General features: G+C 44.0%; 1 protein-coding gene across 3 annotated transcripts in view; it reads right to left on the bottom strand.

The window, feature by feature from the left end:
• The window catches only part of LOC141190223 (transient receptor potential cation channel subfamily M member 2-like), a 399780-nt gene that overhangs the window by 130345 nt on the left and 250370 nt on the right, over nucleotides 1-19065 (bottom strand). For all 3 annotated transcript variants that reach the window (XM_073661205.1, XM_073661206.1, XM_073661207.1), the window contains 6 exons: nucleotides 9097-9215; nucleotides 8843-8978; nucleotides 8592-8763; nucleotides 8334-8514; nucleotides 7679-7860; nucleotides 942-1074 (listed from right to left, as the gene is read on the bottom strand). In XM_073661205.1, the coding sequence (XP_073517306.1) occupies nucleotides 942-1074; nucleotides 7679-7860; nucleotides 8334-8514; nucleotides 8592-8763; nucleotides 8843-8978; nucleotides 9097-9215 (923 nt within the window). The remainder of the gene's footprint in view (nucleotides 1-941; nucleotides 1075-7678; nucleotides 7861-8333; nucleotides 8515-8591; nucleotides 8764-8842; nucleotides 8979-9096; nucleotides 9216-19065) is intronic.

The raw sequence follows: 19065 nt of genomic DNA, 5'->3' as shown, positions 1-19065 counted from the left end.
TCCTCATGTGAGACAGTTTCTTTGTAGCGCTTGATGGTTTTTGCAACTGCACTTGGGGACACTTTCAAAGTTTGCCCAATTTTTCAGACTGACTGACCTTCATTTCTTAAAGCAATGATGGCCACTCGTTTTTCTTTACTTAGCTGCTTTTTTCTTGCCATAATACAAATTCTAACAGTCTATTCAGTAGGACTATCAGCTGTGTATCCACCAGACTTCTGCACAACACAACTGATGGTCCCAACCCCATTTATAAGGCAAGAAATCCCACTTACTAAACCTGACAGGGGACACCTGTGAAGTGAAAACCATTTCCGGTGACTACCTCTTGAAGCTCATCAAGAGAGTGCCAAGAGTGTGCAAAGCAGTCATCAAAGTAAAAGGGGGCTACTGTGAAGACCCTAGAATATAAGACATATTTTCAGTTGTTTCACACTTTTTTGTTAAGTATATAATTCCACATGTGTTAATTCATAGTTTTGATGCCTTCAGTGTGAATGTACAATTTTCATAGTCATGAAAATACAGAAAAATCTTTAAATGAGAAGGTGTGTCCAAACTTTTGGTCTGTACTGTACATGCTGCTGACTGAACGGTATATATTCTGTGATACCTTTGTGCCTGGAAGTAGCTGTTTTGGCTATGAATCCCTTGGAGATTTATGGAATTAATAAAACTGCACCTGTTTGGACCAAACCCCATTGCCTGTGTGAATGCTACCTAATACCTGAGAGCGTGAAACCCTACATCTCATACACACTGCGTAATCTGTATAATCCTCTGTATACACTGTACACACAGACCGCCGCTGCAGTCATGCTCAGCAGGTCCTCTGTAGCCAGTACGCCCTATCCTTCCCGCCAGGTGATGGCAGATTCTGCTTGTGTGAACTGTGCCATGTCTCTCTGCACATTATGATAGTTTCGGTGCAGACTTCTCACCCCTCTGCCGTTTCCTTCACCAGATATTCCTGACTTTGTCCGTCCCGTTGTTGCTGCATCTGCTGATAATTGTCCTTCATGTAGGATTCCCAGGAAAGCAAAGAAGACTCCTGACCTTCCTCCAACACACGTCCTGGAAGAATCCCGGGTTAATAGTCATTGTTACACCGAGGTCTGGACATTCCTTGCAAAAAGTACATTACTACAAATGCGGCCTTATACTCCAGAGCTGCACTCACTATTCTGCTGGTGCAGTCACTGTGTACATACATTACATTACTGATCCTGAGTTACCTCCTGCATTATACTCCAGAGCTGCACTCACTATTCTGCTGGTGCAGTCACTGTGTACATACATTATATTACTGATCCTGAGTTACATCCTGTATTATACTCCAGAGCTGCACTCACTATTCTGCTGGTGCAGTCACTGTGTACATACATTACATTACTGATCCTGAGTTATATCCTGCATTATACTCCAGAGCTGTACTCACTATTCTGCTGGTGCAGTCACTGTGTACATACATTACATTACTGATCCTGAATTACATCCAGTATTATACTCCAGAGCTGCACTCACTATTCTGCTGGAGCTGTCACTGTGTACATACATTACATTACTGATCCTGAGTTACATCCTGTATTATACTCCAGAGCTGCGCTCACTATTCTGCTGGTGCAGTCACTGTGTACATACATTCCATTACTGATCCTGAGTTACCTCCTGTATTATACTCCAGAGCTGCACTCACTATTCTACTGGTGCAGTCACTGTGTACATACATTACATTACTGATCCTGAGTTATATCCTGTATTATACTCCAGAGCTGCACTCACTATTCTGCTGGTGCAGTCACTGTGTACATACATTACATTACTGATCCTGAGTTATATCCTGTATTATACTCCAGAGCTGCACTCACTATTCTGCTGGTGCAGTCACTGTGTACATACATTACATTTCTGATCCTGAGTTACCTCCTGTATTATACTCCAGAGCTGCACTCACTATTCTGCTGGTGCAGTCACTGTGTACATACATTACATTACTGATCCTGAGTTACATCCTGTATTATACCCCAGAGCTGCACTCACTATTCTGCTGGTGCAGTCACTGTGCACATACATTACATTACTGATCCTGAGTTACCTCCTGTATTATACTCCAGAGCTGCACTCACTATTCTGCTGGTGCAGTCACTGTGCACATACATTACATTACTGATCCTGAGTTACCTCCTGTATTATACCCCAGAGCTGCACTCACTATTCTGCTGGTGCAGTCACTGTGTACATACATTACATTACTGATCCTGAGTTACATCCTGTATTATACTCCAGAGCTGCACTCACTATTCTGCTGGTGCAGTCACTGTGTACATACATTACATTACTGATCCTGAGTTACATCCTGTATTATACTCCAGAGCAGCACTCACTATTCTGCTGGTGCAGTCACTGTGTACATACATTACATTACTGATCCTGAGTTACATCCTGTATTATTCTCCAGAGCTGCACTCACTATTCTGCTGGTGCAGTCACTGTGTACATACATTACATTACTGATCCTGAGTTACATCCTGTATTATACTCCAGAGCTGCACTCACTATTCTGCTGGTGCAGTCACTGTGTACATACATTACATTACTGATCCTGAGTTACATCCTGTATTATACTCCAGAGCTGCACTCACTATTCTGCTGGTGCAGTCACTGTGTACATACATTACATTACTGATCCTGAGTTACATCCTGTATTATACTCCAGAGCTGCACTCACTATTCTGCTGGTGCAGTCACTGTGTACATACATTACATTACTGATCCTGAGTTATATCCTGTATTATACTCCAGAGCTGCACTCACTATTCTGCTGGTGCAGTCACTGTGTTCATACATTACATTACTGATCCTGAGTTACCTCCTGTATTATACTCCAGAGCTGCACTCACTATTCTGCTGGAGCTGTCACTGTGTACATACATTACATTACTGATCCTGAGTTACATCCTGTATTATACTCCAGAGCTGCACTCACTATTCTGCTGGTGCAGTCACTGTGTACATACATTACATTACTGATCCTGAGTTACATCCTGTATTATACTCCAGAGCTGCACTCACTATTCTGCTGGTGCAGTCACTGTGTACATACATTACATTACTGATCCTGAGTTACCTCCTGTATTATACTCCAGAGCTGCACTCACTATTCTGCTGGAGCTGTCACTGTGTACATACATTACATTACTGATCCTGAGTTACATCCTGTATTATACTCCAGAGCTGCACTCACTATTCTGCTGGTGCAGTCACTGTGTACATACATTACTGATCCTGAGTTACATCCTGTATTATACTCCAGAGCTGCACTCACTATTCTGCTGGTGCAGTCACTGTGTACATACATTACATTACTGATCCTGAGTTACATCCTGTATTATACCCCAGAGCTGCACTCACTATTCTGCTGGTGCAGTCACTGTGTACATACATTACATTACTGATCCTGAGTTACATCCTGTATTATACTCCAGAGCTGCACTCACTATTCTGCTGGTGCAGTCACTGTGTACATACATTACATTACTGATCCTGAGTTACCTCCTGTATTATACTCCAGAGCTGCACTCACTATTCTGCTGGTGCAATCACTGTGTACATACATTACATTACTGATCCTGAGTTACATCCTGTATTATACCCCAGAGCTGCACTCACTATTCTGCTGGTGCAATCACTGTGTACATACATTACATTACTGATCCTGAGTTACATCCTGTATTATACTCCAGAGCTGCACTCACTATTCTGCTGGTGCAGTCACTGTGTACATACATTACATTACTGATCCTGAGTTACATCCTGTATTATACTCCAGAGCTGCACTCACTATTCTGCTGGTGCAGTCACTGTGTACATACATTACATTACTGATCCTGAGTTACATCCTGTATTATACTCCAGAGCTGCACTCACTATTCTGCTGGTGCAGTCACTGTGTACATACATTACATTACTGATCCTGAGTTACATCCTGTATTATACTCCAGAGCAGCACTCACTATTCTGCTGGTGCAGTCACTGTGTACATACATTACTGATCCTGAGTTACATCCTGTATTATACTCCAGAGCTGCACTCACTATTCTGCTGGTGCAGTCACTGTGTACATACATTACATTACTGATCCTGAGTTACATCCTGTATTATACTACAGAGCTGCACTCACTATTCTGCTGGTGCAGTCACTGTGTACATACATTACATTACTGATCCTGAGTTACATCCTGTATTATACTCCAGAGCTGCACTCACTATTCTGCTGGTGCAGTCACTGTGTACATACATTACATTACTGATCCTGAGTTACATCCTGTATTATACTCCAGAGCTGCACTCACTATTCTGCTGGTGCAGTCACTGTGTACATACATTACATTACTGATCCTGAGTTACCTCCTGTATTATACCCCAGAGCTGCACTCACTATTCTGCTGGTGCAGTCACTGTGTACATACATTACATTACTGATCCTGAGTTACCTCCTGTATTATCCTCCAGAGCTGCACTCACTATTCTGCTGGTGCACTCACTGTGTACATACATTACATTACTGATCCTGAGTTACATCCTGTATTATACTCCAGAGCTGCACTCACTATTCTGCTGGTGCAGTCACTGTGTACATACATTACATTACTGATCCTGAGTTACATCCTGTATTATACTCCAGAGCTGCACTCACTATTCTGATGGTGCAGTCACTGTGTACATACATTACATTACTGATCCTGAGTTACATCCTGTATTATACTCCAGAGCTGCACTCACTATTCTGCTGGTGCAGTCACTGTGTACATACATTACATTACTGATCCTGAGTTACATCCTGTATTATACCCCAGAGCTGCACTCACTATTCTGCTGGTGCAGTCACTGTGTACATACATTACATTACTGATCCTGAGTTACCTCCTGTATTATACTCCAGAGCTGCACTCACTATTCTGCTGGTGCAGTCACTGTGTACATACATTACATTACTGATCCTGAGTTACATCCTGTATTATACTCCAGAGCGGCGCTCTCTATTCTGCTGGTGCAGTCACTGTGTACATTACATTACTGATCCTGAGTTACATCCTGTATTATACTCCAGAGCTGCACTCACTATTCTGCTGGTGCAGTCACTGTGTACATACATTACATTACTGATCCTGAGTTACATCCTGTATTATACTACAGAGCTGCACTCACTATTCTGCTGGTGCAGTCACTGTGTACATACATTACATTACTGATCCTGAGTTACATCCTGTATTATACTCCAGAGCTGCACTCACTATTCTGCTGGTGCAGTCACTGTGTACATACATTACATTACTGATCCTGAGTTACATCCTGTATTATACTCCAGAGCTGCACTCACTATTCTGCTGGTGCAGTCACTGTGTACATACATTACATTACTGATCCTGAGTTACCTCCTGTATTATACCCCAGAGCTGCACTCACTATTCTGCTGGTGCAGTCACTGTGTACATACATTACATTACTGATCCTGAGTTACCTCCTGTATTATCCTCCAGAGCTGCACTCACTATTCTGCTGGTGCACTCACTGTGTACATACATTACATTACTGATCCTGAGTTACATCCTGTATTATACTCCAGAGCTGCACTCACTATTCTGCTGGTGCAGTCACTGTGTACATACATTACATTACTGATCCTGAGTTACATCCTGTATTATACTCCAGAGCTGCACTCACTATTCTGATGGTGCAGTCACTGTGTACATACATTACATTACTGATCCTGAGTTACATCCTGTATTATACTCCAGAGCTGCACTCACTATTCTGCTGGTGCAGTCACTGTGTACATACATTACATTACTGATCCTGAGTTACCTCCTGTATTATCCTCCAGAGCTGCACTCACTATTCTGCTGGTGCAGTCACTGTGTACATTACATTACTGATCCTGAGTTACATCCTGTATTATACTCCAGAGCTGCAATCACTATTCTGCTGGTGCAGTCACTGTGTACATACATTACATTACTGATCCTGAGTTACATCCTGTATTATACTCCAGAGCTGCACTCACTATTCTGCTGGTGCAGTCACTGTGTACATACATTACATTACTGATCCTGAGTTACCTCCTGTATTATACTCCAGAGCTGCACTCACTATTCTGCTGGTGCAGTCACTGTGTACATACATTACATTACTGATCCTGAGTTACATCCTGTATTATACTACAGAGCTGCACTCACTATTCTGCTGGTGCAGTCACTGTGTACATACATTACATTACTGATCCTGAGTTACCTCCTGTATTATACCCCAGAGCTGCACTCACTATTCTGCTGGTGCAGTCACTGTGTACATACATTACATTACTGATCCTGAGTTACCTCCTGTATTATACTCCAGAGCTGCACTCACTATTCTGCTGGTGCAGTCACTGTGTACATACATTACATTACTGATCCTGAGTTACCTCCTGTATTATCCTCCAGAGCTGCACTCACTATTCTGCTGGTGCAGTCACTGTGTACATACATTACATTACAGATCCTGAGTTACATCCTGTATTATACTCCAGAGCTACACTCGCTATTCTGCTGGTGCAGTCACTGTGTACATACATTACATTACTGATCCTGAGTTACATCCTGTATTATACTCCAGAGCTGCACTCACTATTCTGCTGGTGCAGTCACTGTGTACATACATTACATTACAGATCCTGAGTTACATCCTGTATTATACTCCAGAGCTACACTCGCTATTCTGCTGGTGCAGTCACTGTGTACATACATTACATTACTGATCCTGAGTTACATCCTGTATTATACCCCAGAGCTGCACTCACTATTCTGCTGGTGCAGTCACTGTGTACATACATTACATTACTGATCCTGAGTTACCTCCTGTATTATACCCCAGAGCTGCACTCACTATTCTGCTGGTGCAGTCACTGTGTACATACATTACATTACTGATCCTGAGTTACCTCCTGTATTATACTCCAGAGCTGCACTCACTATTCTGCTGGTGCAGTCACTGTGTACATACATTACATTACTGATCCTGAGTTACCTCCTGTATTATCCTCCAGAGCTGCACTCACTATTCTGCTGGTGCAGTCACTGTGTACATACATTACATTACAGATCCTGAGTTACATCCTGTATTATACTCCAGAGCTACACTCGCTATTCTGCTGGTGCAGTCACTGTGTACATACATTACATTACTGATCCTGAGTTACATCCTGTATTATACCCCAGAGCTGCACTCACTATTCTGCTGGTGCAGTCACTGTGTACATACATTACATTACTGATCCTGAGTTACATCCTGTATTATACCCCAGAGCTACACTCGCTATTCTGCTGGTGCAGTCACTGTGTACATACATTACATTACTGATCCTGAGTTACATCCTGTATTATACTCCAGAGCTGCACTCACTATTCTGCTGGTGCAGTCACTGTGTACATACATTACATTACTGATCCTGAGTTACCTCCTGTATTATACTCCAGAGCTGCACTCACTATTCTGCTGGTGCAGTCACTGTGTACATACATTACATTACTGATCCTGAGTTACATCCTGTATTATACTCCAGAGCTGCACTCACTATTCTGCTGGTGCAGTCATTGTCATACATGGTAGATATGGCGTCAGCCATCTTTGCGGCACTCACTGAGCACTTTGTGGCTGCGGGTCGGCCGTCTGCAGATGACATACTTCAGGAACATGTAGATGTGGGTGAGGAGGATGAGCGGTGGAGGAGCCGCTGGTCGCTCATTATATTCTTTGATTAATCCAAAGCGCTGGAACTTCCAGACTTGATCCGTGTGACTCTCAATCTCCGCAAAAGTGTAACTGAGGCAGAAAAAAGCCAATGAGCCGTAAGAACGGGCTACCACACCCTGCAACATCCTCAGCTGAAGGACGCAAGCTATTACTTTCTATTATCAGCCAGGATGGACAGAGGCGGAGGCGAGGAGAACATGAGACGTGTGTGAAGGTTCTCCTCCAGATGTACTGAGTACAAGCCGGGCTTTAATCAGACATTATCCCATAGGACTGTGTTATATTTCCAGAGATCGCTCCTACGCTTCCTGCCAAGTGACCACAGCCCATAGCCAGGGTTTTATCTAGGTGGTCACTCACCGGTGTCCCCAATTGATGTGTGTCAGGTGGAGTACTTACGAGCCACTTTGCTTTGGCACACTTAGATATGAAGCAAGGGCAGTATAGTGACCCTTTGCTCTGGCTAAAGTCGAGCTGCAGCTCTGCCCGAACTGTTTTCCCTTCCTCCTGGAGATGCCCACACCAGGCCTTGGTGCACCTACCTGAACATGGCAATGAGAAGGTTGAGTAGAAGAATGTTGGCCAGCAGCAGATATAAGCACATGAGTATGATGGTCAGCCACTCCGGGAACAGAGCTTTGCCATTCCCATCATTGTAGACACATTTGGGCAGGCCGGGGTCAGTGCCATTTTGTGAACATTTCGTTGGATCAAAATTCAAACCTGAAAATAAAGTTATAGAGGGTCAACTGCATCCGCACCGCAGAGGTCTCAACGTGTCCAACAGACCCATCACTTACTGTCCACTTCAGGTGGAATCTGTCCAAATAGGGTGAGGTAGGGACTGTAGATGACATTACGAAAGATCCAGTACAGCCTCTCCTCATTGGTGGTCAGGATCGCCTGTTTGGCTACTCCATAGGATACGATCCAAATGGCCAAAAGGAAGAGGAAGAAGAAAATGTCCTTTACCTGCCAGATAAATCCAGGTGATTAAATCCGGTACATAGTCCACCAATGTAAACATCAGTGTTCTCAGCAGATAACTCACCATCCGGCGGAGGATAATGATCTTTGGCCCTAGAACTTTGCTGACTGTGAATATATGAATGAAGCGAATGCAGAATATGGTGAAGTCCAGAGACAGGAACACGCGACCCAAGTATACAGTGCCTGTGCTGACCAATCTAGAAGAATGATGGATGGTCATGTAATTATGTGTGTACCCCACTATCATAAGGCCATAGGGTCTAGTGTTAGATTACACTGAAGCCACTCCATGTGAATGTGTACTGTACTCCTCACCTGCAGATCAGCCCCACAATGAATAGTCCCAGGGAGATTGTGTCCACCTGGTTCCAGAACTCTGTGATGTATTGGACAGATTTCAACATAAATCCACGCTGGTCTGGATCATAAAATAGCTGTAAAATAGAGAAAATACAACCAAAGTCCATAAAGAGATTGGACAGAAGAACCCGGTGAGGAGCTGGCCGTGTTCTAAAGATTATTGGACCAATGCACGTAGAGCGGAGTCCATGGCTCTAAGGGATGCAGACTTTTTCCAGGACGTAGCACTGGTTCCGTCAATATTATTGCTGTATTTTATTAGAGATTTGCTTGCACGTTAGTTTAAGTGCACTAATATCACTTGGAAAGTGTCCAGATTCAGGAATCTGTTTCCATTCAGTGACAGTAAGTAGAGTAAGACGTGCTGGTTGGATCTTATGTATACATAAGGCCAGACAGGAGATCACTAAAGGGAAATGTAAAACAATCATTCCATTAATCTCTTTAGTATCTCAGGGGCTTTAAGTCATTGTTCTGCCAGCCATTAGTCCCATTGTGTGAATGGGCCTAGTATACCAAGTGAAGCCGTCACCACAGGGGGTTTCACATACAGTCTCGGGTGGTGGGTTCAGCCTGAGAAAAAATACCTCCACTAATGCACAGTTAGCTTTGCGGGAGAGAGTGTGAACACTTCCGCCCATTCAGGGGGCTGATCCCAAAGAGAGAGGAATAAGCCACATATTTAGTCAGAGAGATTGTGGAATGATGTCGAAGGGAGAGGATCTAGGCTGAGGACCTGGAGCCCATGGCTGGATGGCCTATGGAGTCTGGAGATCAGTTGCCGACTGGGCTGGATAAACATGCTACAATTGTGGGATCTGTAGTCTGGATATGATGAACTTTCTTAAGGACTGTTGCTACTGGATACCTGTGCTTCTATCATTTTATCTGTCATCTTGAGGAGCATGGACTGTGACTGCAGACTATACTGGCTGGAGATATAAATCTGTGGGCCAACCAAAAGTTGGAAGACAATGAGTATCACCTAGCAGACTGGGGGCAATGTATTTTGACCATCTACCCAGAGTTGTTGTAAAACTATGAATTTAAGTGTCAGGTACGACACCGGGGAAATCATACAATATCCCACCGCTGCCACCAATTTGTCAGGATTGTCAGGGATTCAGCATACGCACGATCCCAATTACTCACTAAGTAGCTATCGGCAAGCAAGCAGTGAGCATAAGGCTTACACAACTCCGAGTTCCAATGCATGGAATATATGTATATGCCCCCGTACGATCACTGCCAGCTTGACGATAGCCCAATTAAGATTATTCGCTGCCACCACCGATCAGTTTTAAAACATAATACAGGTCTGATTCGACGCCTGCTTTCTAGTAGCATATGGCTTCGGGGAAGGAACGATTACAGAGCAAAAGAAACAGGACTATTAAATTTTATATTTAATCCAAAAGGGAGGCCGTGTTTATGAAAAAAATATACAAAGATTTTAAAAAGGGGACAATGCAATACAGAATATACACAGTTTCACAAAATAAAATGGGATTAAAGAAGAGCTTACCATACTGATCACAAAGAAGATTCAGTTTAGGTGGAGGGAAGCACTCCAATTCTGGCCATTATCAAACGGGACCCGTGCTACAAAATATGTAACTTCCGGAATGTGTATGGATCAATCTTCAGTTGGATCGTGTATGCCAAAGGGGGGACCTGCCCACACACTCCCATTTGATGACCTCACGTGGGTTGGTCCCCGCCCTTCATGGTTTTATTAAAATATCTAACTTCTGCGATAACTTCTCGCTGGTTGATCGCAAGTGGTACCATATTTTTTATTACGAATTTACCTTTCTTTAGAGACTAGACATGACAAAACTGCCATTGGTTATTTTGGTACTTTTGCATCACAGCTCATTGGAAGGGCTCACAGATCCGGAAAAATATGCATTTTGTTCCCTAGCTGACCCTGCCGCTAAAAATATGTGTCCCATTATTATCGGAAGTATAGAACTTCCGATATTCAATATTTCGTGTCGGTGCCTGAAAGACTGGTGAGCAAAGGAGTTTGCAAATGATGATGACCCTGCTATTGTACGGAGTGTGATAGATCCCCTTTGAAGTTTTAACAAATTGTTTCCTATGCAACCAGGTGTCTATTCATCACCAGGAGTTCCATTTGGTGTGCTAATTATCCTAGACACTGGTGGCTCCTGCTATTTGTATAGCAACAGCTCCTTGGTTGTGAGCTCTTCTATTCTGACAGACGGTAGATAAGGTAGGGGGGGGAGAGGGGTTTGGGGGGAAAGAGAAATTCTTAATATTTTCCATGACAGTAAGGAATAAAAAATTGCTGCATTGTTAACCTGCATAGGTGATTATTACAACCCTCAACCTCAGATCTTCACAAACTCCAGTCTATAAAGAGACAGAACAGAAGAAGAAACATAGTCCTTAACAAGACAGAACAGAAGAATAATAGTCCATACATTATGGGAAAGAAGAACCACAGTCCATAAAGAAATGAGACAGGAGGACCACAGTCCATAAGAGACAGGACAGCAGAAGAACGATAGTCAATAAAAAGATGGAACAGAAGAAGAACCACAGTCCATAGCAAGACAGGACAGAAGAATAATAGTCCATACATTATGGGAAAAAAGAACCACAGTCCATAAAGAAATGAGACAGGAGGACCACAGTCCATAAGAGACAGGGCAGCAGAAGAACGATAGTCAATAAAAAGATGGAAGAGAAGAAGAACCACAGTCCATTAAAGGATAGGACAGAAGAACCATAGTCCATAAAGAGATGGGACAAAAGAACCACAGTCCATATACCGTATGGATGGGATAGAAGGCAAACCACAGTCCACAAAGACAGGACAAAAAAGAACAAAGTCTATAAAGAGATGAGACACAAGAACCACAGTTTATAACAAGATGTAACAGAATAACTACATTCCATACAGAGATGGGAAAAAAGAACCAAAGTCCATAAACAGATGGGACAGAAGATGAACCAAAGTCCATAAAGAGACAGGACAGAAAAAGAACAAAGTTTATAGATAAGACAGAAAAACTACAGTCCATTAAAAGATAGGACAGAAGAACCACAGGCCATAAAGACACAGGGCAGAAAGAGAACCATAGCCCATAAAGAGATGAGACAGAAGAACCACAATCCATTAAGAGATGGAACAGAAGAATCATAGTCCATAAAGAGACGTGACAAAAGAATCACAGTTTGTCAGGGATTAGATCCAATTATCACAGAGATCACAGGCCGGGAGTCTTGCAGAACCACCTGCTCTGCTCTTTGGAGTGAACAGTGCTCTGCTGTCCCCTATCACCCGGACAATTAGACGATTGGCCATCGATCAACAGAGGAGGCCGCACGCTGCTCCCACTAATTAGTTATCGGAAAACTAACTGCGAATGTATGGCATTGTAAAGATCTGAGATTGTGGGTTTTAATAATCACCTAGGCAGGTTAACGATGCAACAATATTTTATTCCTTACATCCATGGTAATACAGCAATTCCAGGTAAATGTCCAAAATACAATTGTCTCAGTCCACAAGATCCCCTCCCCGGGCGGCAGTTCCACTGCTTTTATGTCAGACGACACTCACTGTCCCCCAACTTTTGGTTGGCCCACAGATTTTGTATCTCAAGCCCGTATAGTCTTAGGTCACTGTTCACGATCCTCCATGTGATAAAACAATAGAAGCAAAGATATCCTGTAGTAACCATCCTTTAAGAAAGTTTATCAAATCCAGAAGGCAGGTCCCACAAGTGTAGCACGTTTATCCAGCCAAGTTGGCAGTCGATCTCTACTCCATAAGCCATCGATCCATCCATGGTCCGGGTCCTCAGACTAGATCCTACCCCTCCGACATCATTCCACCAACTCCCACTAAACATATGTCTTCTTTTCTCCTTCACTGGGTCCAGCTTCCTGGGCAGAACTGCTCTCACCCTTCCAGCCAAAGATAAGTGTGCATTAGTGGAGGTATTTTTCTCAGGTCGAACCCATCATCTGGGTCTGCATGTGATACTCCCTGTGGTGACGGCTCAGCCAGAACTACTTTCAACACTCACACAATGGGCTTAGCCCCTGTTGGAACAATGGTTAGAGGCTCTTGAGAAATTAATGAGATTACTGGAATGCTGGACACTTTACAAGTGAAATTAGTGCACATACTGAAGAGCAAGCAGAACATTAATAACAGTAAGAAATCACTAATAAAACACAACAATAAGATCGACAAAAATCGGTGATCCGTGCTGGAAAAGTCTTTAGTAAATGGGCAGCTCTTCACAGTCATATACAATTCCGGATTCCAAAGCATGGAATATGTATAAATACCACTGTATGATCACTGCTAACTCTGCGATAACCCCACACTACTCGCTGCCACCACCAGTCAGTTTTTAAAATACAGGCTGACAAGACACCTGGAATAGGTGGCGTATGGCTTTGAGGCAAGGCGCAATTACAGAACAAAAGGAACAGAACTATTAAAATGTATATTTAATCCAAAGTGAGGCAGTGTTTATGAAAAATATACAAAATATTTTACAAAGGGGACAAATAATAAAGCATATACAGTTACAGAAAATAAAAGGGATTAACAGAAGAACTTACTGTACTGATCGCAGAGATGATTCAGTTTAGCTGAAGGAGAGCATGTCGATGGGCCATTTCAGTGAACGTGGTTACTGCATACACGAGCAATGCATCTCTCTACACTAACCCAGATTATAATTGGATCTTTTATCAGCCCCTGAGTCCCACTCACACACTCCCCCGTGATGACCTCACCTGGGCCAGGTTGTGGACTGGTCTAAGCCCTTCATGCCTTTATGAAATGCCCAACTTATGCGATAACTCCTCTCTGGATTTATCGTAGAAGTTGGAAATTGATGCCATATTTTCCATTGGGATTTTATCTTTACTTAGAGACCAAGCATGGCATAGCTGTTGTCAGTTATATGGTCACTATGGATTTATGGCTCATAGACAGGTGCCACAGATATGAAAAAATATGCATATCCTTCCCCACCGTGCCCCAGCAATGAAAATGTATATCCCATCTCTATCGGGTTTATAGAAACTCCAATATTCTATATTTTCTTTCAGTGCCTTAGTGTCCAGCAAATATGTGTGGATGAAAGGAATGTGCACATGTGAAGGACAATAACCATTTAAAAAAAGTGTGAGATATTCCCTTTTTTCACTAACTAGCCTTTTCCTATCTATTCAATCTGTACTTATTGTCTATACGGGATACACATCCTCATTAAGTCACCTGGCCCATATGTTAAACTGTGTAATTTACTAGACTGCTGGCTCTCGCGTGTTAATTAAGCTGTTTCACTATTCAATTTCCTATTTGTATTGTACTGTACAATCCTTTGTTCTAAGTGTCAGCTCAGATTGCAAATGGCAGAGGAAGGAGGGAGGGGGGCGAGTGACTTCAGAAATGTTTAATTTTTTCTATGACACCTCCCTCTTTTTGAGGTTGCATGGGAACCCAATTTACAGAGAGTTTCCCCATCCTATCTCCTCGGCATCCCCTTAGCGGGACAGGCCATCTGCGTTGCCATGTTCGCTATCCTTGTGCTGAATGGTAAAATCGTACTGCTGTAGAGCCAAGCTCCACCGCAATAGTTTACCTTTGCCACCAGTCACCTGGTGCTGCCAGCTGAGGGGGTTGTGGTCGGTCACTATGTGAAGTTGTAGTCGTATAGGTAGGGCTGCAGCTTTCCCAGGGCCCATACTATAGGGAGACACTCTTTCTCCACAGTGGCATAAGCCACATCCTGGGGTAAGAGCTTGGGGCTGGGGAACATCACCGGATGCTCTTCCCCCTGCCCGTTTACCTGACTGAGCACAGAACCTAGGCCAAACACATTACTACAAACCACGTGAAGTCCGGGACCTGTAGAACTGGGGAAATGGCAAGGGCAGCCTTCAGCGCTGTGAAGGACTGTTCACATTCAGCCATTCAGTTGACTGTTAGTGGTAACTTTTTTGTGATGTCTGTCAGAGGTTTAGCAAGGGCACTGTAGTTGGGAACAAACTTCCTATAGTACCCTGCTGTACCCAAGAAGGACATCACCTGCTACTTTGTCTTGGGGGTAGGCCATGAGGTGATAGCATCAACCTTCATGGGCTCCGGCTTCAGAGTTCCGCCACCAACTCAGTGACCGAGTCTACACCTGGTGAGACTGCACTGGGTGAGACTGCACCTCCATCATGCCTACCTGACACTTTTCCGGCTTTATAATCAACCCAGTGCCCTGGACTCACCTGAGAGAGAACCTGCTCCAGGTGCCCAAGTGTTCCTCCCAGGTGAGACTGAAGACGGCAATGTTGTGCAAGTAAGCAAATCAAATCCCTCTAGCAACTGGTTGACTAACCGCTGGAAAGTGGTAGGTGCATTTCTCATGCCAAAGGAAATGACAAAGGTTTCATACAGTCTGAATGGGGTAATGAAGGCGGACCTCTCCTGGGCCTCCTTGGTCATAGGAATCTGACAGTATCCTCGACTCAGGTCCATAATTGTCAAATGCTGGGTTCCGGCAAGCGATCCAGCAGCTCATCGATACGTGGCATTGGGTACGCATCGATAACTGTGATGGCATTTAGCCTCCTGTAGTCCACGAAGAACCAGGTTGTCTGGTCTTTTTTTGGGACCACGACTACAGGCGAGGCCCATGCACTTCTGGACCTTTGGATCACACCCAAGCACAACATTTCATCTATCTCCGCTTTTATGTCTTTCTACACCTCTAGGGAGACACGGTAAGTTGATTGCAGCCAGATGGGAGAGTGACTCCATGTGTCCACCTGGTGGAGAGCTTGCTGCGTCTTCCCTGGTATACCTGTGAAGATGGTCAGGTAAGCCTGGAACACCTCCCACAGTTGGGACTTCTGTTTTGTGGATAGCTGCGGGTTGAATTACGCAGCCTCAATAGACCCTCTATCCCAGGCTACACCAGGACTTGGCGGGAAGGCTACACACAGCAAGGGCCCAGGCTTCCCTGTCATGATGAGCTTTCATCATGTTGATGTGGAAGACCTTCTGCCTCTTTCTGGCATGGTCAATATTGACCACGTAATTTAAATCATTGAGGGGCTGATGTAAGTGGTATGGAACTTCCCAGGCCACCTGAAACTTGGTCTGGGTCATTGGGACTAGGACCCACATCTTCTGACTAGAGATGAGCGTTGTTCTACTCGAACTGTTCGCCAATCTCAAATTCGAGCTGTTTTGGGCGGTGTTCGAGCCGTTCGGCGAACACGAACAATTTGAGAAAAATTCGGCTGTTCGAGGTTATGTTCGATAACTGTTCGTGCACCAAAATCATAACTGGATTTTTTCTCAGTAATGATGAAAATTAATGTTAATACGCAGTTTGAGTGTACAGCGGGGTGGGGGGAGGGGCAGGGGATGGATCTCTGCAGGAACAATGAAGATCTCCATTTTTTTTTCTCTTTCCCGCATTTGCAGTGGGGAGGTGCAATCTGTCAGCCTATCAGCAGCGCACACACGGAGCGAAGTGCTTTTTTTCACACAAGCAAGGGCATGTGTCATTGGCTGTGTATGTCACATGTCCTTGCCCTATAAGACCAAGCCATTTTCCCCGTCGCCACCATTTTCTCACTGCTGCAGCTGCGTGTTAGACGGCACCGCTGTTGCTGTGTGCGCTATACCTTGTTAATTTCAAGCCAATTTTCGCACAAATCTACAGATAGCTTGGGAGTAGGGAATAGTTGTGATTGCAGTCCTTTTAAGGACTAGGTTACAGCATTTCCTACGACTTTTATCAGGCAGGTCTGTGCTCTTAAATAGATAGGTTGTGGGAGTAAAGACTAATTGTAATTGCAGTCCTTTTCAGGACTAAGTTACATCAGTTCCTATCAGTTTTTGCCAGGCAGGTCTGTGCCAGTGCTGTGCAAGTTTTTTTCACAGCATTTGGCTGAATCTAGCAAAGCTAATCCTTTTTGGCCTATTGCAGAGTGTGTTAGTCAGTGGAGTAGCCTATCTGTGTTGCAAGATATACCACCTGTGTATAGAATACCAATTTTTTTACTGCACCTAGTGAAGTAAAATCTTTTGGGCATAGCATCATTCTATTAGTCCATCTATACTGACCTCCATCAGGTTGCAAATTGAATATAATTTTTTTCTACATCTAGCTCTGAAAAAATATTTGGCCTTCTAGCAGTGTGTGGGACTTTCTCTATTAGTCCATCTATACTGACCTCCATCAGGTTGCAAATTAAAAATAATTTTTATCTGCATCTACAGTACCTCTGAAAAAATATTTGGGCTTCTAGCTGTGTGTGGGACTTGTTCTATTAGTCCATCTATACTGACCTCCATCAGGTTGCAAATTGAATATAATTTTTATCTGCATCTAGCTCTGAAAAAATATTTGGCCTTCTAGCAGTGTGTGGGACTTGTTCTATTAGTCCATCTATACTGACCTCCATCAGGTTGCAAATTGAATATATTTTTTTTCTGCATCTAACCCAGCCAATAGTTTTGGCCTAATACCACAGTTTGGCCACTCAGCTCTGCTCGGTTCCCATCCATTGTTTTTTTGTGCAAACAACTCCAGAGTTGTTAATTAGTTAACCACCAAAATGAGTGGAAAAAGGCCTGCTGCTGGTGGAAAGGGGAATAGGCGTGTTGGGAAGGGGAAAAAAGGTTGTGTCCGTGGGGTAGGTGTTAAAGCAACAGTAACATCTGCAGAAGAAAGACCATCTTCCAGCCAAACTAAAATGTCTACTTCTTTTAGCGGACAATGTGATAAGATCCCTTTCTTACGGCCACGCCAATCGCTACAAATTCGAGATGAGGCACAAAAACAGCAGGTGCTTCAACGGATATCAAGTGCTCCTTTAAGTGGGCTCTCCTCCACATCAACTTCAACATCACAAATACTCCAGTCCTCAAAGGTGTCACCCCAATCGCACTTGCTTCCTCACAGCTCCCAAATCTCCAGCTGCCCGTCTGAGTATGAGGTAGAACAGATGGTTGAGTCTGCAGAGCTGTTTACTCATACTATAGCCTGGGAATCAGAGGTCGACTCCAGCGCTTCTGTGAATCCAGACGAGGAAATGATCTGCACTGATGCCCAGAATCTTTATGAGTCGGATCCAGAACCATACGCAGAAGGTTCTGACCATAATGTAGACCCTCATTCCCAAACTGTAACTCCTGTTGGTGGAGACAATGAGGAAGACGATGATAAGACTCAAATACCTGATTGGAGCGACAACTTTAGTTTTTTGTCAGGGCAGGAACAGGTTGGCTCTGAGGACGACGGGTGTGATAACGCACAGGGTGATGATGATGAGGTTGGAGATCCCACTTACTGTCAACCCACAGTCAGCCAAGAGATGAGGTCAGCAGAGGAGGTGGAGGAAGATGCTAGTGACGACGAGGTCAGGTTGCGCCTTCCTGGACAGAGACGTAGTACTGGAAGCACGTCAACAACTGCATCCTCAAACACAACTCTGCCTCTCACCACAAGTCGTGGTGGCTCTTCAGGTCGCATGGGTGCTAAGCCTTGCATAGCCTGGGCATTTTTTCAGATCGATAAAGATGACCCAACTCGTGTTATCTGTAACATTTGTCAGCAAAAGCTAAGTAGAGGCCAAAAAGTACATAGTTTGAGTACTTCATGCATGAACCGGCACATGGACATGAAGCATAAGTTGCAGTGGGAAGCTCACTGTGCTACAATGCGGCCTAGCCGGCCGGGCCAACCACCGTCTGCCATATCTTGTGCATCCGCGGCCTCTTCATCCTCTGTGACTGGGGGGGACAGCAGTCACACCTGTTTTGGGGCGCAGACCTGCCACCTCTTTACCCGCAACAGCCAGCGTGATTGGCAGGTCATCATTTTCTTTGGAGGTGGTAACACCAGCTGGTGTTGAGCG

This window comes from Phyllobates terribilis, unplaced genomic scaffold (assembly GCF_046119375.1).
Source record: "Phyllobates terribilis strain yellow unplaced genomic scaffold, ASM4611937v1 Scaffold_2__4_contigs__length_985480577, whole genome shotgun sequence".
NCBI classification, from domain to species: Eukaryota; Metazoa; Chordata; class Amphibia; order Anura; family Dendrobatidae; genus Phyllobates; species Phyllobates terribilis.
This window is presented reverse-complemented; position numbering and strand designations above follow the sequence as displayed.